The sequence below is a fragment of the Petaurus breviceps genome, unplaced genomic scaffold (assembly GCF_028583685.1).
Source record: "Petaurus breviceps papuanus isolate PSGF00001 unplaced genomic scaffold, PetGlider_PUasm1.0 38, whole genome shotgun sequence".
In the NCBI taxonomy this organism is placed as follows: Eukaryota; Metazoa; Chordata; class Mammalia; order Diprotodontia; family Petauridae; genus Petaurus; species Petaurus breviceps.
Genome location: NW_027186304.1, coordinates 38,287,020 through 38,311,617, shown reverse-complemented (window position 1 = coordinate 38,311,617; position 24,598 = coordinate 38,287,020). Strand labels below are relative to the sequence as shown.

General features: G+C 38.5%; 1 protein-coding gene across 4 annotated transcripts in view; it reads right to left on the bottom strand.

Annotated features, from left to right (window-relative positions):
• The window catches only part of LAMA3 (laminin subunit alpha 3), a 343,942-nt gene that overhangs the window by 54,508 nt on the left and 264,836 nt on the right, over positions 1-24,598 (bottom strand). For 2 of the 4 annotated variants that reach the window (XM_069099797.1, XM_069099798.1), the window contains exons 41-45: positions 23,607-23,837; positions 18,387-18,500; positions 10,261-10,370; positions 8,248-8,328; positions 2,922-3,028 (exon numbers count right to left, since the gene is read on the bottom strand). In XM_069099797.1, coding sequence (XP_068955898.1) covers positions 2,922-3,028; positions 8,248-8,328; positions 10,261-10,370; positions 18,387-18,500; positions 23,607-23,837 — 643 coding nt within the window. Of the gene's footprint in view, positions 1-2,921; positions 3,029-8,247; positions 8,329-10,260; positions 10,371-18,386; positions 18,501-22,067; positions 22,501-23,606; positions 23,838-24,598 lie in introns of those variants that run through there. The other 2 variants (XM_069099796.1, XM_069099795.1) reach the window with 2 other exon arrangements.

Sequence of the window (24,598 nt, the reverse complement as noted above, 5' to 3'; positions counted from 1 at the left end):
AAGTGAAGCAGTTTAAAGGGAGAAGAGAAGAGGGCCTAGGGTAGAACCCTTGGCACACCCACGGTTAGAGGGCATGCTATAGACAAGGATCCAGAAAAGGAGGCTGAGAAGGAGAATTCAAACAGGTAGGAGGAGAACCAGGAGAGAATGATGTCCCAGAAATCTAGAAAGAAGAGAGTATCAATGGGGAGAGGCTAAAAGGTGTGATCAACAGTGTCAAAAGCAACAGTGTCAAGGGTCAAGGAGAATGAGGATACAGAAAAGGCCAATGGGTTTTGGAAACTAAGAGATCATTGGTAACTTCAGAAAAAGCAGTTTCTTTTGTGAATCCTTGCCTATGTGTGTATGTATGTTTTTGACACTTCTCATCAGACTGTAAACTCCTAGATGGCAGCAAACATGATGTATTTCTTCATAATTTCCCACAATACCTAAAACAGTGGTCTATCACCAGAGGATCTTTGGGTACCGCTGCTCTGCGTGACTATTTTTCAAGCCTGAGTTTTCATTATAAAAATGTCCATTCCAGAAAAAATCTTTACAGTGGTGGTTCTTTTCCACATCAATTCATAGATGCCGATGGATACAATTTCACTTCGAAATATGCCCTTGCTATTTCTAGTAGTGCTTTATTTTGTGTCTGAGGGCCATGGAGAGTTGGAGTGACACTCAATAAGTAGGAACAGTAGCTGACTGAGATTCTTAGAGTTTGTGGAATGCCATTCTTCCCCTCTTCCCCTCAAAATAATTCTCCTTCCAACTTGATGATTCCTAAAGCTATACAATTCACATTTAAGATAAACAGCAGCTTTGTCCCATCATCATACAAAATATCCCTGAGAGGTGAAATATCCTTAGTCTCATCAATGTATACATGAATAAGCATGGGTTTATGAGGTCTTTCCCTGAAAGTACATTCAAATAGGGAGGAAGATGAGTAAAGCAAGGGTCTGCTGGGCACTTGGACAGGGGCTAAAAGGTGTGATTAGCAGGAGGGTGGCGGAGCTAGTTTAAACTAGCTCATAAGAACCAGCTCAAATTCTCAGTGTGAACATCTACACCTTGGAAATCAGCAAATACTACAAATCAGGGCTTGAATTATTGTTTGTTGATCGTCAGGGGTTAAGAAAGTGATGGAGAAAATGTTAGTGATGCAGGTTAAACTTAAGAGTGTGTGGTGGGCAAAGTTTTTTTTGAAGAATTGGATGTTAAATATTGATCAGCAGAGCATTGAAGAGGGCAAAGGAGACAGAAAGAGCTGACTAGTGGTCCAGAAGACAAAGTCCCCATGATAACACTCCTTGACAATTTCGCCTTGGACCATCACTGGCTAGCAGTTATAACCTTTAGGTGAATGCTTAAATCAAATGCAACAATTCAACAATGATAATAATAAAATAAATGTAATAAGGTAACAACAAAAGTGATAACATCATAGATTTAGATTTGGAAGAAACATTCAAAGCCATGTAGTACTAGTACTATTTCACATATTAGGAAACTGAAGTTGAGAGAGTGAAATAACTTATCCAAAGGTCTTGGAACTACTAAGGGACTGAGCCAGGACTCAAGGCCAGGACCGCAATAAAACAACAGCAATAGGTCCTAGACCTTAATTGGCAAAGGGAACTCCTGGCAGGACACTCCCTCTACCAATGTTGGTTGTCATCTTTTTTGTAACATACACTCTCAAAGAGTTGTCTAGAGAACCTAGAGGTTTAGTGACTTGCCCAAGATCATACAGTCAGAATAGGTTAAAGGCAAGACTTGCACCCAGGTCTTACTAGCTGCAAGGCCAGCTGTCTATCTATAATGCTGCAATGGCACAATAATGGTGATGATGATGATAAATATTCATAATCTATCCACTACTGGAGCCATCCTGAAGATACTTTCTGTGAACTTAGAGATTAGGCATTTATATCTTATTATTTTTATTCAATATGTAGTCTCCAGAACATGAAATACAAAAAAAGAATAGTAAATAGGACAGTGATTTCTCCAAGTACTGTTTTTACCTGAACTTCATCCAAAAAAAACAGGTAAGAATAAAGGGTGGCTAAGTGGCACAGTGAATAGAGCACCAGCCCTAGAGTCAGGAGGACCTGAGTTCAAATCCAGCCTCAGACACTTAACATTTACTAGTCATGTGACCTTGGGCAAGTCACTTAACCCTAATTGCCCTGCCTTCCCGCCTCAAAAAAGCAAAAAAAAAAAAAAAGGTAAGAATAAGATAACACTAATAATAACTGATATTTAAATGGCATTTTTTCAGTTTGTAAAGTACTCATGGATATAATTTAGGAATGCTACATTTAACATAAATAATTTAATAAGTAGATCCAAGTACCTGCAAAGGCAGGTACCTGTTTGTTTTTGACAAAACAGCTTTCTTTAGGGATATTATAAATCCTAATTATTTCAGGAAACTCCTGAAACTACAAGACTTTGGGAAAGTATTTAAGCAGTGCCAGCAAATTTATGGCCCCAAGATTCCTTCTTATAACCCAGTTAATTAATACCCAACTGCTATGTTTCAATCATATGTTTACATACCATGTGTAGGTTATCAGGTGAAACATACTATAACAAAACCAGGAGACTAGAGTATAACTTACATTATGGGAGTAAGTTCTGATGAAAAAGGGTTTAAGCCTATTATCTCTACTGCTGAATCAGTGGATAAATTGATTACCCCTTCCTTAACTTACTCCAGAAATAATTTACCCTAAGTCTAAGGAGCACTTAGGGACATCACCAGGACCTTCAGAAGGAGGGGGTCTTGTCAATTAGGAGATAATGTATTTTGCAGTTAACACATATTTCTTGGACATTTTTTGTTGGAAACCCAGAATTTAATCTTACATCACCCTGAGAAGGAAATATCGAATCACGTTTATGGATATGTAGATCTGTTTTACCTCCAGTCAGTGGATCACAGCTGGTTAACTGGCCATTATTATTGCAATTGCATGGTTGGCAACTACCTCCAAACTTCTGGGGATTTCCAAAATATCCTGGTGCACATCTACATGGAAAAAAGACAAACAATAAGCATCAATCCTGCATAGATCTTTGTGTCACTAGAAATTAAAGGTCTTTTTCCTTATTAGGAAGATTTTGGCCACTTCCTAGGGTCAGTGATGGAGCTTCTATAAACCTATGGAAGGGTGGGCATAACGATGGCAGAATGATCTTTCCCAACTACAGGGGCAGCATGGTTCATTCTCAGTTTTGTATTCCCAGCACCCAGGGCACACATCAAGTGCCTAAAAAATGCTTGTTAAATTGAATCGAGTGATTTCTTCCCCATGAAGCTCCAGAGGGAATGTGGCACCAAAAGGAGAACTGAATATAAGGTCTTCAAAGAACGCTAGTAAAAAGAAGGATAAAGGAAATAAGCAGCAGAACACATTTCCCCGTCATGTGACATAGTTTTAGAAATGCTAACACTAGCAATAAGATAAGAGAAAGAAAGTTAACCCATAATATAGATAGAAAAAAAGAAGGGACACGCCATCCCTGTTCGATCATGGCATCGATATTTTTACTTGTAAGATGCTAGGTATTCACCAAAGAAACTTATTGAAATGATCGATAGTTTCAGTAAAGTTGTAGGCAACAAAATGAACCCATAAAAATCAATAGCATTTCTATGTGACAATTACAAAATCCAGAAGGCAGTGATAAACGGGAAAATCCCATCCAAAATAATTCCTAATGCATAATAGGATTTACTAAAGTCAATCCATCAAAAAAAATAGCTGTTAAGCACCTACTGTGTGCCGAGCACTGTGCTGAGAGCTGGGGATACACAGAAAACAAAAAACAGTCCCTGATCTTGAGGAGCTCACGGTTTAGTGGCGGAGATGACATGCAAACTGCTATTTACAAAAAAGACATATACAGGATAAACTGGAGATTATCAACAGAGGAAAGGCACAAGCATAAAGAGGGACCAAGAAAGGGTTCTTTTAGAAGGTGAGATTTTAGCTGGGACTTGAAAGAAGTAAGGGAATCCAGGAGGCAAATATGAGTAGAGATAGGACTCCAGGCATAGAGAACAGCCAGTGAAAATTCTCATTCTGGAGATGGAGTAATTTGTGTGAGGAACAGCGAAGAGTCCAGTATTGCAGATCACAGAATATGTGGGAAAGGAGGAAAGGGGAAGGAGACAGAAAAGGGAGGAGAAGACAGGTCATAATGCCAGACATAGGATTTTCTACTTGATCTTGACATGGTCAGATCTTTACTTTAGGAAGTGATAGCTGAATAGAGAACATTGACTGAAGTGGGAAGAGATTTGAGGCAGGTAGACCAAGGAACAGGCTATTGTAATGGTCTAAACGTGAGGAGGGGCTAGGTCAGAGGAGAGTGGGAGGTGGGCCATACAAGATACCTTACCAAGGTAAAATTGACAGGATTTGGCAACAGATTGGGAAAAGGGGGTAAGAGAGAATGGAGAGTCAAGAATAATACCTAGGTTGTGAGTCTGGGTGAGTGAGGGAATGGTGGTGCCCTCAACAGTACCAGGGAAGTGAAGAAGAGGGGAGAGCTTATGAGGAAAGATAATGAGTTCAGTTTTGATCATGTTGAGTTTAAGATGTCTATGAGACATTCAGGTCAAGGTGCCTAACAGGCAGTTGGAGATCTGATTCTGGAGTCTGGGAGACAGGTTAGGCCTGGATGAATGAATCTGGGAATCATCAGCATAGAGATGATAATAGAGGCCATGGGAGCTGATGAGATCAATAAGTGAAATAGTATAGAGAGAGCTGAGAAGATGGCCCAAGACCAAAGCGCATGAAATAAATGTAGACATAAATTAGAAAACAAGAATCTTTAAAGAAATAAAGAAGAACTTAAATAGCTGGAGAAATAGTCAGGGCTCATCATCCCAACATAATGAAAAGGATAATACTACCAAGGTTAATTTACACAGATTTAGTGCTATACTAATCAGACTATCAACGGGATACTTTAAAGACCCAGACAAAATTTATTTGGAAGAACAAAGGAATATACATACACACATGCATATATACATATATATATATATACATATACATAGCTAAGTAATGAAAAATGGTGGGCAAGGAATGGGGGGCAGGGGGAAGATTAGAACTTCTAGATCTTAAACTATATTATAAAGTGATAATTACAAAAATCCTTGGTACTGGTTAAAAAAAAGAAAAGTTGACCGATGGAACAAACTAGAGAAGGAAGAATCACAAATAACTGACCTCAATAGCCCAGGAACTGATAAACCCAAAGATATAAATTACATAATCACCTATGTACAGCATTATAAACTACCTAAATTAGCAGCATTGCCTTTCAACAAGAATTGCTGGAAAGCAGTCTGGCAGAAATGAGGGCTAGACCAATATTTTATATCATATAGCACAATAAATCAAAAGTGGATGTGAACTGAACATTAAATATATACCACAAAAAAGAATAATCCATTACTAGACATGTGCTCCAAGGAGGTCAGAAACAAGAAGAAAGGTCCCATATCTACCAAAATATTTATAGCAATATCTTCTGTTGCACCAATGAACTAGAAATGAAGTAGATTGCCCACTGATTGGAGAATGGCTAAACAAAATATGGTACATAAAAGTAATGGAATATTATTGTTCTGTCATATGAATATAATGAATACGGAGAAGCATGGAAAGACATATGAATAGACACAAAATGAATTAAGTAGAAACAGGAAAATAATTAATACAATACTATAACTGTGTAAATGGAAAGAACAAAAACAATAACCAAACAACCAAAACTGAATGGTGCAGAATTCTCAAGACTAACTTTGGTCCCAAAGAAGAGATATGAGAAAATATGTCAACTTCTTTGAAGAGGTGGGGGATATTGTAGAGCTCTCTATATAATGTCAGACTTTTTCTTTCTTTTTTTTTAACATCAGCCTTTTTCAAGGTGTTAACTAGATTTGCTGGATTTTTTTCTTCTTTTTACTATTTATAATAAGGGATGGCTCACTGGGAGGGAGTGAGGACAGGATACAATGGAAAGTCTTCATGATGATGTCAATATTTTAATAACACAATGAAGCAAGTCACTAGGCATAGAATATACAAAAGACTTAGAATAACTAGAAGGCAGTGATGGCTTTTTTTTTCTTTATGAAATGAAAATCAAGAGAAACAACATGGTCCTCTTACTCAACGCTCAACAGAATTTAGTGCTGATGACCTGTTCCCCCAGTAATTATTTTAACTCTTCAAATCCAAGTCCTCTCTGTTTGGCTAGAAGCAAAGTACCAATTTGTTCCCAATACTTAGGTTTTATAAGAAATGATAATAATGATATATTTTCAAGTATCAAACTTCTATGAAGAATATGATGGGTTCTACTTAGGGATTAATAAACTTCAGAAAGACAGTAAGTAGGGAAGGAAAACTCTGTCCTTAAACTATGAAGGGAAACAAAGTGCAAAAAAGACTCAGAATTTTATTTCTAGACTCCTATATCAATGTTGTAGGTATTCTATAGAATCATTGCAAGGAAAGTACTTAGCAAACTTTGTTATTATTATCCAGTAGGCTATATTGTACAGAATATCTATGTACTAAAATATTTTATTTTTAGGTATCTTTCCCACCCACTTTCTCTACATAGATTTACATAATAACAGATTGCCTTTTTTCCAGAGTCCATAAATATTCAGAGAAGTTGGATGCCACTTCCCAGTACACACACCCAAATCAATTAACACCCAAACTATAAAAATATTGGATGCTATTCTCCCCCTTTAATGGCAGCAGCTAAATACAATGACTAGTAATAAAATTTCTTGATTTTGTTGACTTCTTTGGTGTAGCAAATATCAGAGCAAGAGAAAATGCTTGGAGTGGGCAGGTGGTCTGGGGACATCGGTGTTGGGAGAGGGATAGCAAGGGAGTGGTATAGAATATGATGATCAGGTTCCATTAGTAGTATATTTATCAGCTGTTATGGGGGGAAGCTTGAAAAAGGATAATAACAGAGTTTTCACTTTTGAAGTTTCTTTAAGTAACAAAGTAGTGAAAGTAAATGGACAGGGAAAGTAGAGTTTATTAAGAATGTCCTTTTCTGAATCAGGTGCCTGCCAGCCAAAGGAGCCCATCATGTCAGTCTCCGATTTCCATTTCAGTGTTCATGATAAATGACAGCAGGAAGTTAATCATTAGGATTTTTAGGGACATTATATCCTGAAACCTTTTTGAAAGATGTAAGAAGACAAGTGGAACAAATGTCTTAAATGAGAGTGAGAAAGCAGAAGTGTCTTCAGTTGTATTCCTCGATGAAATCCCAGTTTTCTAGTTTGGCATTTAAGGTCCTTTATATTCTAACCCCAACTTACCTTTTCCCTCACCACTCCACTTTAAGAAATCCCCACTCCAACTAGAATACACTATTCACGTCCCCCAAACACGTGTCTGTGCCTAAAATCAGATGAATTCTCCCACCTGGAATAGCATTCTTTCTCCATGTAAGTTATTCTGTGTCTCCCCTTTTCTTCCAAGTAGAATATAAACTCCTTGAGGGCGAGACCTATGTTTCTTTTGTCCCTAGCACGGTACCTGGCACATAGAAGGTACTGGAAGAATATTTCCTGAACTGAACTGCTGAAGTTGCATTTCTTCTAATGGCCACCCTATCCCATGATGGACTCTTTTTCCTCTGAACCCTTATATAGAACTTTTTCCCACGATTCTCATCATTTCTGGGTTGTCCATTTGGCAACTTCATGCTGATAGCTACTTTTCCAAGTGTATAAGTCTTGACTCCTCAACCAACATCAGCTCTTTCAGGGCAAGGACAATGTCTTATACATATTTCTACCCTTCACCTTGTCTTGAGTAGCGTCTTTACAAAGGGAAGGTGCTCAACAGATGTTTGAAGATATGACATGAAGGTATAAAAACAATTTCTTTGCTTTTCAAATCCCTAAAGCCTAAATCACTGGCACTGCACAATTTTATCCATTATATGGGTGTGGGTAATTTCCAAATGCCAGAAATATTCAGAGAGTGAGAAAGAGGAAAAATTGCATGATTTATGAAGTAAGTGCTCTTGTATTTGCTCAGCAGACATTGGCTCCAACATGCCACAAAAGGACCTGGGAGGAAGGCGGTAGCAATGCTCCTGGAGAGGGCTGGCAGGTTCCTCCTGGAACACCCTGAAGGCAGGCAGGGTTTCTGCAGCTGGCCACCAGCAGGGAGAAAAGACACTGACCTTTCACACTGGGTTCCCACGTAGCCAGGTTTGCAGGAACATTTCACGTTTCCCCCATTCACAACACATCCAGTAGCAAAACTATGAAACAGAGGGGGGAGGGGGGGAGAGGAGAGCTTTATTCCAAGCACAAGGTAATGCATTTCCTGTTCTCTAGCTTACAAAGATTTCTGATGATTTACATTAAATGAAAAATCAAAATCATGGCCCCTTTTGTGTAAATTACATTTTGACATCCTTATTAGTTCTGATTATAAATGATTCATTTTTAGCTATCACTGGGCAAAGCCTGGCTGAAAGCTTTGAAACTTTCTCTATACCCACATTTGGCCTCTCAAAATACATTCCTTCCCTTGAGATAGGATGAAGTAGCTTTCTCTGGGAGAGAATGATTACTACAATTTTTTTTCTCTAGAAATAATAATGGAGGAATAAAACAAGTCTAGGCAGAAAAGGCACAGAGAATTCTGGCTTTAACAACAAAACAGTTCCTCCTGTTTATTCAGATTCTTCTGTGTTGAATGCAATTGCCCCCACCCTGGAAAATCTCCTGTTGGTGTCAGGTCTAAGGTGGATCATCACAAAGGAATAAACCTTCAAACTCACTTCCTGAGCCAAACTGTCCTCTATAACATCAGGATGATTTCATCCTGAATGGTGCAAGTTTTAGCTCTATATGGTGATTTATTTAGGAAGGAGCTTTTTCTAGAAATTAAAGACACCATTAAAAATAAAACCAAACCCAAACCTTATAAAATTGCTATGTCTGCCCACTGAACACAAAGCTCCCATAAGCCCAGACACTGAAGTAACACAATTCATCATTTTACTGGTTAAAGCACTGGCCACTTCAGGAAATCTCTTTTGGTGTAGCTGATCAATACAGAGTTACATCTCTAATAAGATTAATGGGGCTTGTCGGTACACCTAATACTGCTGGAAAGAGTTAGGTAAAAGAGTTACAGGAGGTCTCGGCTAGGTTTACACAGAACTTCATCTGCTTTGAAGCTAGACTGGCTTGGCCTAAGAAGGGCCACTGAAACATTCACTCTTGGTAATCATGCTACAATGAAAAACCATGAGTCCAGAAGACTAAAGATGGAACGCCTAACAGAGACATGATGGCCTTATACTGCAGAATGAGGTATACATTTTTGGACATTGCCCAAGCGGGCTTTATTTTGCTAGACTATGCATATTTATGGCAGCTAAGTGGCACCATAATGCACAGAGTACCAGGCCTGAATTCAGGAACACTCATCTTCATGAATTCAAATCTGACCTCAGACACTTACTAGCTGTGTGACCTTAGGCAAGGTCATTTAACTCTGTTTGCCTCAGTTTCCTCATGTGTAAAACACACTGGAGAAGGAAATGGCAAACCACTCCAATATCTTTGCCAAGAGTTAGACATGAATGAAACAACTGAACATGCATATTTGGTGCTATGCCTAAGTTGGATAAACTTCCAGACTTGTCTCCTGAGCCAAACTGGCCACTCATTTGTAATGATGGTTTTCTTTTTCTTTTTTATCTTTTTGATTTTTGTTGTTCAAACAGGTGAGTGGGTGGGGACAATGAGAGGGAGAGATAAATGCTTATCAAAATAAATCAAAATGTGAAAAAAACAAACAAACCTTGTTGCATACCACTCTTTAGCTTCTGTTCACATGCCTTTATAAACGAAGTAACTTAATCGTGCAGACTTATGGAGTTTGTATCAAATACATCCATTTAAAAGAAGAATATAAATTTCAATTACAGATCCATTTGGGACACATTACTGGTAGCCATCTAAAGTTTAGTTACCTTTCCTGGTACAAGAGACAATTTTAAATAGTCTGTGTTGTTTTTGTTGACTGTACACATTTTACTGATTATTTTCTCTCTCAACCAAATAATATTTTTCACTCCCCTGCCTGAACTTTTCTGGATGCTTCCCTAAACACATAATAATAAAAAACTAAGCAAAAAGAGAACTTGGGTTCCTTCTTGATCTGGATCATACAATACCTGTTTGTATGAGGGCATGGGCAGACCCGACAGGAACCCTGGAGGGCGTCTCCATAGTAACCCTCCTTACACCTCTCACAGTTTGCACCAGCAGTATTATGCTGACAGTTCTGGAGAAGAGAACAAAAACTACAATTAAAGGCAGCTTTTTGTGTTTATTTAATACGATACTATTGTTATCATTAAAACTACCTTCACCTAGTATTATGGGAAGAACACCCATTCTAGCATCAGAAGGCCTGGGCACATATGCTCTCTGCGATGAGGACTGTGTGACCTTGAGCAGGTCACTGAACCTCCTTAGGCCTCATTGTCCTGGTCTGTAGAGCCTCTGAGATGACCTGCAACTCTGGGTCTGCGATCCGGTGATTATTCAAATAATTCTAATTAATTCATTCTAGCTTTATAACAGCGATTCTAAAACTAAGGTCCATGAACTTGGCTACACACACACACATGTTTGCATGTATATATGTGTATGTATATATACACACACATATATACATACTGTCCTCTATATACTGTACTTCCCTCTATATGACTAAGCTCCAGTTATAATTGGTTTCCTTTGTAATTCTAAAGATTTTATTGTCATTCCAAATATTTATCCATTTAAAATGTTATTCTGAAAAGGGGTCCATAGGTTTCACCAAAATTCCAAAGAGGTTCATAACTGCAGAAAAGGAAAAGAACTCTTACCTTTAATTAAGGTTATTTCAGTTAGCTGCAGTTAAAATCAACCCCCAAACAGCTTTAACTATTAGGAGGTCAGGAAGATTCCTCTTCCTGAATTCAAATCTAGCCTTAGACACTTCCTAGCTGTGTGATCCCGGGCAAGTTACTTAACCCTGTTTGTCTCAGTTTTCTCATCTGTAAAGTAAGTTGGAGAAGGAAATGGCAAACCACTCGAGTATCTTTGCCAAGAAAATCCCAAATGGGGTCACAGAGCTGTATCTGACTGAAATAATTCAACAACAACTAGCAATTTTTGTTTTTCTTTAGAAGCCTCTGTCCTAATCATATTTGGGACTAGAGGTCCCAAATTATATATGTGTGTGTATATATATATATATATGTATATATATATACATGTATATATATACACATGTGTATATATTGCATATAGATGTAAAGTTTTTTGTGTGATAGATTTTTATGTAAAAGCTTTGTATGATTGGTCACTATGTGATATTTTTTGTGCAAGTTCATTTTAGTTTTTCTACTGAATCTAGTAAAGACTGAAGTATTTAAGTGTTCCTTTTGAAAGGTACATGTTGAGGTGGCCAGGTAGCACAGCGAGTAAGAGCACCGGCTCCAGTGTTGAGAAGACCTGGAGATCGAATCCTCGGCTCAGACACTTAGCACCCATCCAGAAACACCTGGCCGTGTAACCTTGAGCAAGTTACTTAACCCCAATTGCTTAGGGGCGGCCAGGTGGCTCAGGGAGTAAGGGCACTGGCTCCAGTGTTGGGACGACCTGGGATCGAATCTGGGCTCAGATACTCAGCACCACACCCAGAAATAACTGGCTGTGTAACCTTGAGCAAGTTACTTAACCCCAATTGCTTTAAAAAAAAAAGGTACATGTTAATACATGGAACTTGTTAGAACAAGTGGGAAATTGAATGGAATGCTGCTTTTTGAAATAACAACAACCTTCTTGTGTTCAGATTTACCAATGAAGCACAAAATGAATGTCACAGTAACCTTCTGAACAGTAATTTAATATTCAAATATTATATAAATTCAATTATTTTACTTTCAAAGTTACCTTATAAAATGTGAGGCAGTCTGGTACAATGGAAAGAACACTGAATTCGCAGTCAGAGGGTCTAGATTAGAATTCAAGTTCTGCAGCTTTCTACTTTTATAACCTTGGGCACTTTACCTTTCTAGTTCTCAATTTTCTTATCAGAACAATGGGAAGGCTGAGCTAGATGATTGCTATAGTTCTCTCCAATTTTGTGATGTATAATCCCATGTTTCTTTAAGAGTAATTAAAACGAGGGGCGGCCAGGTGGCACAGTGAGTAAGAGCGCCGGCCCCAGAGTCAGGAGACCTGGGATCGGTTCCGGCCTCAGATACTTAGCACCCACACAAAATATAACTGTCCATGTAACCTTGAGCAAGTTACTTAACCCCAAGTGCTTATAAAAAAAAGAGTAATTAAAATGCACAGACGGTTTCACTTTTGTGACACAGAAATCCACCAAGAACAGAGCCTGGGCATTTGTGCAGGGTTTGACACCCTTAGGCTAACTTTATTTCAACATTATATAACTCAGTTTAATTCTTGTGTTTCCTTTTAAAGTCATTCCCTCAGATGTGCTGGATACTTCCTCCAGGAAAAAACTATTAAAATGTACAAAAATATCTTGAAAAATTCCACTTGGCACATAACATTATTATGCAGAAATGCACATATCTTAATTAATTACTTTATGCATAATTAGTATAAAATAACTCCTTGTTTAAGAACAACCTATAATAGTCCCAACAGTATTGCCTAAAGATGCAATATTTGACTAGGAATCTTTTCTAAATATGTGAAATTTTTGAATAACATCTGAAAATAGCCTGGGCAAATCAGTAGAAGATATGTTTGGCAGGATCATGGCTCTAATGGGGTAAGAATAAGATTTCCTTCTCAATCTTGAACTTTGCTAATTTGGTAACTTACATGAGTTAAATGCTGCTCATTAACTGGCCTTAAAAGATCAGAAAGTTTCTGGACTGAGCAGAATATCGATAGGCATCTTTTTCTATTATCCAAATGAAAATTAATTTAAAATCAAAGTTTTATGACATAACATGAAATGGGATTGGCCTTAAGAATTGGCCATGGACTACATGGGATTTTAAGGATCCTTGAAAAACAAGACCTAAAAAGTCCTATGTTGGTGGGTTCATTTTTTTGAGTGCCCCTGAATCCTCTTTGCAAACACCTCTTGAAGGATCATAGAATTTAGAGCTGGAAGAGACCTTAGAAATCATTCTCTTTCATTTTTTTTAAGCTAGGAAAACTGAGGGTCGATGGGTTGGGTGACTTACCCAACATCACACACTTTGAACCTAGTTGCTCTAATACCGGACACGGGGTCTTTCCAATATTCTAAGCCATCTCTCATTTAAAAAGAACGTGCCCACGTACAGAATCACAATTTTTACTCACAGTGGATACTTAATGGATGTTTGCGGAATCCAATGGAGGAGACAACTGGGAAAGAAACAGTGAAAAAAAAAGAAGGGGTGGAAGGGAAAAGAAAGTGATAGTGAAGGAGGAAGGAGAAAAGAGAAAGAGAAGAAAAGAAAGACAGAAAGAAAAGGAGGATGGGATGTACAGAGAGAAACAGAAAAAAAGAGGTAAAAAAATGGGGAAAAGGTAATGAACAGCTCTTGTCATACTGGAACAGGGCCTCAGAATAAAATAACACTGGCTATTATTTCCTTTTGAAAGGAAAAAAAAGTTATTTCTGCACTCAGCAGTAGCTAGTCTGCTGTTGGGGACTCAAAGTTCCTTTTTTTGAAATAACAATTTCTTTCCCAAGCAGTTTTTAGACATGTGTGAAGAAGTGCCTTTGAGTTTAGAACAGAACAAAGGAACTTGGGAGGTGTCAGCTCATTTACATAGCAATCACCCAGAAAGTTCATCTCATATTCAGAAATTGCTTGACTGCTTTCTCTTTCTTCTTTGACAGTTAGGGTTGCCTCAATCCACACTGACAGAGGGTTATACTCAAAGATAATATCAGCTCTTGATGAAAGTTGGCCCTGCGGGCAGCCCTTGGTTTGCAGTTTTGCCAAGTGTATTTGAACTCTCCACTTAAAAAGGCCATTGAGGTCATGAAAGCCATAGGTAAGTACAATGATATAAATGCTCTCTTTTTGCAAACGATAGATATTCTTTTTTTTTTTTTTAAAGCAATCGGGGTTAAGTAACTTGCTCAAGCTTACACAGCCAGTTATTTCTGGGTGTGGTGCTAAGTATCTCAGCCCGTATTTGATCCCAGGTCATCCCGACTCTGGGGCCGGTGCTCTTACTCATTGTGCCACCTGGGATAGATATTCTTTTAATGGGTAATGTTTGTGCTATAAGAAACAATGACTATGGTGAATACAGAGAAGCATGGGAAGATTATGAACTGAGCAGAGTAAATAGAAAATGGAAAAAATATATAAATGATGATTACAACAAGGTAGGGGGTGGCTAGGTGGTGTAGTGGATAGAGTGCCAGGCTTGAAGTAAAAAAAGACTCATCTTCCTGAGTTCAAATTTGGCTTCAGACATTTACTAACTGTGTGACCCTGGTCAAGTCACTTAACCCTGTTTACCTCAATTTCTTTGTCTGTAAAATGAGCCAGAGAAGTAAATGGTAAACTGTTCCAGTATTTTTACCAAGAACACCCCAAATGGGGTCACACAACTGCAAACACTGAAAAACAAAACAACGCTGTACATAGAAAAGACAACAAGAACAGGACAGTTGAAACTGAATATTTTCAAACGATAATGACCAAGCTTGGCTCCGAAGAAGAAATATGAGACACAATCTCTCTTTCTTTCTCTCCCTTCCCCATAAAAATGAAGAGGATCATCACAAAATGATGAGGTTTAGACTAGGGGTGCTCAAGACCCCAAAACTCCAACACGCTGGGTCCTGCCAAATGAATTCAACTCAAGTCTTCTTTTAGCCAAAGAAAATAAAAGTTTATGAAAAGTTCCCCATATTGGGTAACTCTTAAGGAGTCTTGGTATCGTAAAGCTGGTATTGGACACACATTTTTTAATCTGTGCTCGAAAATTCCATGGCTCTTGCAAAGGTGGGGGACCAAGAGTGTTGAATGCTGAATTTGATGTCAGACTTTTTAGATATGTGGGTTAGTTTTGTTAAACTTCCCCCCCCCTCTTTTATTGTTGGTTATAAGGGATGGTTCTTTGGGAAAGGGAAGGAGGAGGGCTATATTGGGAAATGTAAGTCATATAAAAACAAAAAATACCAATAAAATTTTTAAAAGGATACATTAAGTTTAATCCTCCTGCTTGACTGAAATAAACACATAACTTTCTTCTTTTTTTTTTTAAAGCAATCGGGGTTAAGTAACTTGCTCAAGGTTACACAGTCAGTTATTTCTGGGTGTGGTGCTGAGTATCTGAGCCCAGATTTGATCCAGGACGTCCCAACACTGGAGCCAGTGCTCTTACTCGCTGAGCCACCTGGCCACCCCTAACACGTAACTTTCTAACGCTACACTCTTTTGCTAATTTAAAGCAATATAAAGAAAACTCTCTTTGGTGTCTTCTGTACTTTTCAGTGGATATTATGACAGAAGGAATATTGTAGTAACAAAATAGATGTTTTTTTAAATGAAAGTATTTACTTTTCATATGTAAAACGTAGCATACTTTAAGGGGAAAAGCACTACATTTGAAGCCTGAAGACTTGATTTTCAGAAGGGGACCTTTGGCAAGGCACCTCACAAAACCACAGTGTTCACATCTGTGAAATGGGGATAACAATGCCCAATTTCAAAATATTGTGAGAAAAGTGCTTTGTAAACTTAAAATACTGCAGAAATGCAATCTATTATTAATAACTGTGTTGATACTCCAAATGCGGGTAAATTGTATTTTCCAAAGAAATTTCAGGTTTTTTAACTTATAATTTTCAAAACCTACAAGATACTACTCTACCAGTCTCTTCACAGTAATTTCCTGTCCTAGCTTGTTCCATCTTGCAAAGGAAAAACTCCCCGGGATATGTTGAATTGGTTCAACATATTCAAACTCAGGATCTCAAAAATAGTTAAATCAAAGTCTATGTGCATTACACAACACAAAGGAAGTTAGTGCTAAGATAACACATTTCACAAGGAGTAGAAACTAACTGGGGGCCTGCACTCTAGGAGCTGTTTATCTTGCCCTTGAGGTTGTCATACCAGTTCAGGAGAGCCTCACACGTCTGTTCAACCCAGCAGAAAACCCAGAGAAGGAAAAGAAGGAAACAAAATTTAAAAGTGGCTGCCATCAGGTTCAGGAGAGATTTCCTCTGGGATCTCCAGCTAACACCATGCTAATATCATTTAGCAAGTTTGGCTATTTAGAGCCTTCTGCCACCTGACCCTTAGAGCAGAGCACTGGTGGAAGGGGCCTGGGACCATCACACTCTTTGTCCACTTTGGTCCCATCCCCAACAAAACAAAATGCCAATCACAAATTGCATTAAAATGAACTGCCAAGGCAGCTACAAAGGGGTGGGGGTGGGAAAATGATACAAAATAGCAATATACTTCCTGAAGGGTTGGGATAGTGGAGTTCCACTTTACTTTGCTAATCTGAATGGGAAATTCATGGACCGTATTATATAAACCTCACATTCCTTTTTTTTTTTTTTAGCACATGTGTGTATGTGTGTGTGTGAGTGTGTGTGTGTGTGTGTGTGCCATCTCATCGACTCACAGGTTCATAAAGATAGAACTAGAAGGACCCTCAGATATCATGTAGACTAAAGGTATCAAGACTTCCAGCCAGGAGTGCCAAATGAGATTGAAATGTAACTGGGAAATGTTTAACATATTTTTTTTTTTAGAAAAATATGATAAAACATAGATAATGTTAATTTGTGGTTTTCTTTGGGGTTTTTTGCTTTTTGGAGGGGGGAAGGCAGGGCAATTGGGGTTAAGTGACTTGCCCAAGGTCACATGGCTAGTAAGTGTGTCTGAAGTGTCTGAAGCCAGATTTGAACTCTCTCCTGACTCTAGGGCTGGGTGCTCTATTCACTGCACCACCTAGCCACACCTATTTGTGGTTTTCGAAGTGAATATGCAGCCATTCATCATCCTTTTTGTATTTGAGTTTGACACCACTGATCTATAGACCAGCTCCCTCATTTTACATATAAGAAAACTGTGCCCAAAGAAGGTAAGGTAATGCGTCCAAGGTCACATAGGTAATAAGCAGCAGAGGCTACTCCTTTAGCACAATTCTGACAGTGGAAATTTCTGATTATTTGCAGAACAGGTAGAAAATGGGTAATGAATAAGTCCAATGGCTTCTTTTTCTTGATAAATATAATCCTTTAAAATTTAAGGACAATAAAAGGCAAAGAGGCGTAGTAGACAAGACTTTGGGGTGTGTAAGAACTGGGTTCTGATTTTGTCTCTGCCATAAGCTACCTGTGTGACCCTTGGCAAGTCTTACTGAGTTGCTGGGGCAATAAAAAGTTAAGTTATTGAAGAACTGCCACACCAGCAGAAGTTTTCCACATACAGATGAAATCTTAAACTCGTTTTTTTTTTTTTTAAAGGAATGTGCATGGAAGCGGGAAGAGGGATTATGAAAGAGTTAGAGCCAGTAACTACAATACTTAAATTTCATAGTTCATAGAATTTAAAGCTACAATGGTCCTTAGAGATTAGCTAATATGTCCCCTCATTTTACAGATGAAAAAACTGAGGCCAGGGGTAGCTAGGGGACACCATAGTGTACAGAGGGCCAGGCCTGAAGTCAGGAAGACTCATCTGCCTGAGTTCAAAATCTGACCTCAGACATTTACTAGCTGTGTGACCCTGGGCAAGTCATTTAATCCTATTGCCTCAGTTTGCTCATCTATAAAATGAACTGGAGAAGGAAATGGCAAACTACTCCACTATCTTTGCCAAGAAAACCCCAAATGGGATCATGAAGAGTCAGACACAACTGAAACAGTTGAACAATAACAAGGAATTTAAGTGATTTTCTTAGGACCACGTAGGTAATAAGAAGCAAAGGCAGGATTTAAACCCACATTCTCGATAGTTAAATTCAGCATGTTTCCCAACATTTTAAAGTTCTGTCTCTATGTACATGGCAACCTCAGCTTTGAACTTGGACAAAAGTGTTACCTTGTTCTCACTGTATTAGGAGTTAGACATGATCTATTAAATTCTTTTTTTTTTTTGCTTTTTTTTTTCTGAAGGTAGGGCAATTGGGGCTAAGTGACTTGCCCAAGGTCACATGGCTAGTTTTTTGTGTTAAAGTGTCTGAGGTCAAATTTGAACTCAGGTCCTCCTGACTCCAGGGCCTGTGCTCTATTCATTGAGCCACCTAGCCTCCCAATCTATTAAATTCTATAAAACCATTTACTTACAATGCAGATTCCTGAACCATCTTGGCACCGATTTGAATGTCCATTACAATTGCAGGGAACACATCGTCCTGTGTAGAAACCTTTGCTGTCCCGATAATATCCAGGGCTGCAACCCTATTTTTCAAGCAAAACAGTGAAAATAGTTTTTAGAAAGTCATTATTTTCCTACAGTTATTGTTCAAGGCCAATGAGACTTCAGCCTTGAAAAGCAGTGGTCTTTTTATCTACTTTTCTGTAAATTTTTGGAAAATTCCACTTGGAATTCTACTCTTTAAATCCCTCCTTGTTTTCATTTCATGTGATTTCCCACTCTTTTGAACCTTTCCTTTGCTGGTATATCATATGAAAAGTTAATTGGTTCTATGAAAATACAGCCTTTGGTGAGTTGAAGGGGTAGGAAGAAATGAGTTCTACAGCAATAATAATAAAAATGGATGAAAAATTACTGGGAAGCTAAATTTGTACTTAAAAACTTTTAAAAATTGTTTTTACAGGCACCTCTCAGAGGACTAAGCTAGGCTGGGCTGGTCATATGTTAAGACTAAAGACTGGAGACCTGGCACATCAAGTCACCTGCAGGACTGCTCTAAGGTTTCCATCCGAAAGAAGAAAGGGGAGCTGGGGATTCTGGGACTGGAAGGAGGTAGGCACTGGTCTACAGGAGGACATGTCTGTCTTTCTCAGGTATATGATCCTCTTCAGACCCAGCATAGTGCCCTGTGCATACTAAGCACTCAATAAATGGTTTATTTTTTTTTAATTAATCAAATACTAGGGGCGGCCAGGTAGCACAGCGAGTAAGAGCACCGGCTCCAGTGTTGAGAACACCTGGAGATCGAATCCCGGGCTCAGACACTTAGCACCCACCCAGAAACACCTGGCCGTGTAACCTCGAGCAAGTTACTTAACCCCAATTGCTTAGGGGCGGCCAGGTGGCTCAGCGAGTAAGAGCATTGGCTCCAGTGTAGGGATGACCTGGATCAAATCCGGGCTCAGATACTCAGCACCACACCCAGAAATAATAACTGGCCATGTAACCTTGAGCAAGTTACTTAACCCCAATTGCTTTAAAAAAAAAATTAATCAAATACTGGTCGGATAACAGGGAAGTACAAATAAAGCCATCGAAAGTGGAAGTGGAATAACTCGCCTTCCCTGATGATCAGCTGTTTTAGAAGAGAAGGAAAACTTTGGAGGGAACTGAAGGCAAGAGGAAGTCTGAGCTGTGAAGGGCCAAGAACATTAGGCTTTCACTTTCCCTTTTCCCTCTATTCTTGTAGAAGGTGTCTCCAAGTGTTGAAATGGGAAAATAAACACCTTTAATTTTGGGAGAGCTCTAAATCAAATACAAATATTGCCAAATATCACACATCCTTCCTTTATTGATGACTATGTGGTTTTATATTACATGTGTGTATGTATTTCTTAGTGTACATGTATGTGTATATGTATACACATTTTTTTTCTTAACCAGACCTTTAATTTAACCAATGAGAAGAATTCCTTCTAACAGTGCAGGTCACCACCTGGGAGAATAGGCTAGAGGCTACTCTAGAGAGTAGTCTAGAGTCTACTCAGTGACTTTCCCAGGGTGAAACAGACAGGAAGTGTCAGAGGTAGGGCTCAAACCCAAGTCATCCTGACTGATCAAGATCAGCCCTCTCACCATTGTGCCATTCTTCATCTCACATTAAATGTATGATAGTGTAAAATCAAGGGAGATGTTAAGATGACAACATGATTTTATTTTATTGAAACCTAAGCAATGCAAAAGTTTTCAATTACTTGAAGCTCTAGTCAAAGTAAAACACCTGGAAATTTTGATGAGACAAGTGGAACAAACCATTCCCACTGCCTAGAGCAGTGTATCTGACTTGTGCTGGCTAATTATCACAGATGGGGAGAATTTCCACTGAGGTTACCACATATTATACAACATACTCTGATAACTAGATCATGTCTTCCAACATAAATTTCCCCAAAGCTATTAGTAACCAAGTTTGGACAACGGGAAACATTTTTTAACAAGTGTATTAGGTTATAAGTACAGACTTGTCTGAGGGAGAATTTAAGTATGAAAAGAATGCTACAGATCTGAAAATACATCCATATGGATACAGAACATTTAATCAGCTTCTTAGCCTGAATCTTCATTTGCAGAAGCTTAGAAGTGACTAAGCTGACAAAGATACTAACTTTAAGCAACTGGCCTCTACTGATAAGTAGCATTTGTTTCCATATACAACAATATATGGTTGCAAAATAATCACACTTAAAAAGAAGAGATGATGTAGCCAAATGAATAATTCTGAGTAGTTTTAAGAAGGAACCTGACAGAATTTTAAATACTTTTTGTTAGGGATTGAAGGAGAGAATAAAGAAACTCTCTTCTACACAGATGCACAAACACAGACTACACACCCACCCACACACACACACACACACATAAATATGTAAATTTGCTTTTGATTTTAAAAGATAGCATTTTCAACTAGGTATATGTTTTTCTCTGTGTGACTATACAAGGTGGTCTGAAAAAGTCTTAGTGTAGTTAAGCTTTAAGCTTAAAACTGTGCTAAAACTTTTGGGACATTATGTGTATATGTGTATGTATATGATATACAGTACACAGGTATAATACAGATAGATAACAAGATAGTTGATATGACCTGAAAAAGTAAACTGAATTTTATATAAAATTTTTGTGACTTGTTTCTTGAAAAGTGAGAAATTAATAATAGCATTTCCATAATTAGAAAACTGCATGTCTCAGTGCCTTATTATATGCATATAATATATGTACATATATGTATAAAAATTCAGGTATATATTTGTTCAGAAACAAGTCACAAGTACTTTTACATGAAATTTAGTTTATGCAGATTACATCAACAAAGTACTTAGTTTCTATATAGAATTAAATGTGTCTCAAAATGTTCTTACAATAAATGGATATTAAAAATTCATTTATTCTTAACATAACTTTTCTAAGAAACTGATGTAAATGATTTTTGGTCTTAGGTTACAGTGTTTAGGATTAAATTATATCATGTTACCACTAGCTTTGCATTACCATTTTTAATAGCTGTTGGGCATTTATTTCCCTCTTTGTGGATATGTGTCTGGAAGGTTGATGGGAGATGACTTATACATACACACACACACACACACACACATGCACACACACATATAGGCAGAAAACTAGATATTTTTTAACTTATTAAGGCCTGACAAATGATAACATAGTTGTTCTATGTTGAATATAGTTTATCTGATCACTACTGACTATCCTCCTTGCCCTTATATTTTAATACTCCCAAGAAAAAATTGTTCTTCCAGTCAAAATTTCTAACCACCCACTTGATTATATTTTTGTGCCCAGCTGGTCTGGGTCAGCCTCAGCAGAGCACCAGTTTAACACTGTGTGTAGGACTCTGACCTGATGGAGTGCCTCAGAATTTCAAAGTTGATGTTATGGACTTTGTTTATGGACTTTGTGGCTCAAGGAAATAATTTGCTAGGCATACAGCAGCAATAACCGAAGAAGACAAACAGCCTTCTTTTACGACCCCTATCCCCACCTCAGTATGTTCATCCCCATTTATTTTAAGAACATTATGTAACAGAGGATTTGGCGGATTCACACATCCCCACCCAAACCAACACAAAAGAGGTCATTACCTGATTTTGTCTGAAGTCCACCTTATTTTGTCGCTGATGGGCTTGGCCACGAAAATCCACATTACTTGGGTGCTGATGGCTTTGACCATGGAACTGAGGAAAGGCCACCCTTTGCTGTGTATTGTAACCCAAACAATGGCCCACAGTTGTCCCCAGGATTAATAGCCATGCTGTGCTTGGGGCTGGCCACCTGCCCGGTGCCCCCATTCTGTTCCCAGGACAGCCTGGCTGTACACACACTCAGCCTGTCTTTTCCTTCTTATACCTGCCCTGAGATCTGAGTCAGGTAAGGGAGGCTGCCTGCAGGCTCGGCTGCAGCATGCCCCACCTTTAGACTTCCTACATGAGTCAGACTGTGCAACGGAGCACATAACAGGACCCAAGGCACATGCACCGCTCTGTAATTCCTGTGAGGTGTGGCCAGCTTCACCTTCTACCCACCCCACGCAAGTCAGACAACACTAGACGACTAGAGTAGCCGTAAATCACAGTCTGAGTAATGCTTCAGGAATATGCCTGGGATATAAAGGAGGCAGGGCAGAGGTTCCACAGCCTCCCTTCGGCTAAGTATATTTTATCATGGTGGAAAAGTGACTAGGGCCAGAAAAAATAGAAGGGGAGAGGAAAGAGAGATTGTCATTGCACTCAACAAACATTGCAGGAGAAAACCCCTTTAGGGAAGAGAAAGTCTAGAAAAGAGATCTATGTATGGATCATTAGCCAATAAGAAATCTGCATTCTGATATAGGATCAGTCTCAATTTCCTGGCTATAAGTTTCAAAAAAGAAAATGAAGGGTTTTGAAGGGACACCCCACCCCAATTTTATTATAATATAAATAGTAACATGAGTTGATGAATTTATGGCATTCTTGGGTGTTTGTTCAATAATCTTTTTTTTTTAAAGAGTTGTTCAAGCCTTGTACTTTTAAAAAAAAAGTCTCTTTAAGGAAAGGACTTAATCAGATGTAGTAAATTCTTTCCTTCATGGTTATTCTCAACCACTTGTAGACAAGTCAAGTAAGCAATTTTCCAAACTTGAATGAGGACTATCAAGGGATGGAAAACCAGAGGCCTATTCCTAGCCTGGGTTTTAGCTTCCCCTTAGCAAATTGCATTTTTTTGGACCAGTGCCATGCCTCACAAACAGACTATACTTTCTTTTGGTCCTGATTAGGACATGATAGTACCAAATATGCCATTAGGTTTTTATTGGCATTGGCTCCCTCACGGGTCCCTTTCCACAGTATGGTATAGTTTCCATTTTTCCTAGGACCCTATATTCAGTGACCATGGCTACCCTTTGCATTGGAGATGTCTATATAATGGTCTGGGGGTTGCTGTTGCTGGGCTTTTTTGCCTTACCTCCCCCGACCTGTAATCAAGGGAAGGTAAAAGAGGCAGACTAGCAGATGCCTATATCTGCTAGATACACTGTACAGAAAAACATGGGGAAAAGGCAATGAACATCAGCCATAACCTTCCGCAGTTGAAATGGATCCAATATGATACAGCATACTGACAAAAGAGAAATTTCCTACCTGGCATGAGTCACCAGTATAGTCAGGGGGGCAGGAACATATCTCTACATTGTATGCGATGCTTCCACTTCCTGTACTGGTGACTTCTTCCAGACCCACCTCGCCTAGGGTTAACCGCTGAGTCTCAGTAAAATAAAGGCCTCTGATGTGTAAGCCATCCAGTCTAGACAGGACCATCATCAGCTCTTCTCTAGATACCTGGTTATTGCTGCTGACATGCCTGAAGTTTCCCTAAACATGAAAACAAAAAGTAAACATTATCCCTGAGATAAGCCAACTCCAAATCAGTCTTAAGAAGGCAGGCCTTCAGTAATAACTAGAAAGAAAACTACATTGAAATGGACAAAAAGTGAATTAACAAAAACCATATGGGGATATTTGCATTTGGAAATTATCTGGTTCTTATCTTGTCATTCCTGTGAGGGAGAAACTTGGAGGAAGGGATGAAAACAGTTGGAATTACAGTGAAAACATCTTGCATTTGTGCCATACTTGAAACTTTCCAAAATGCTTTACTCATAAAACTGTGTGCAGTAGGAAGTAAAGTGTTATTTTATAATAATTATTTCATAGTATTTTATAATATGATTTAATAAATATTATATGATTAATATGATAATAATTATATGATTAATATGACATATGACATGATATGATATATAATAATTTTTATTTTAAAGTATGTTATAATACTTCCTCATTTTGTAAATGAGGAAGCTGATGCACAGAAAGGTTAAGTGATTTGCTTTTGGTCACAGAGGTATTTGAATGTTCAAACTGGGAAATGAACCTGGGCTTCTGACTCTCATGGTCTCTCCACTCACTGTGTTTCTGAAGGATAGAAATTTAAGACTATCTGGGGGTGGCTAGGTGGCACAGTGAATAGAGCACCGACCCTGGAGTCAGCAGGACTGGGGTTCAAATTCAGCCTCAGACATTTAACACAAAACTAGCCATGTGACCTTGGGCAAGTCACTTAACCCCAATTGCCC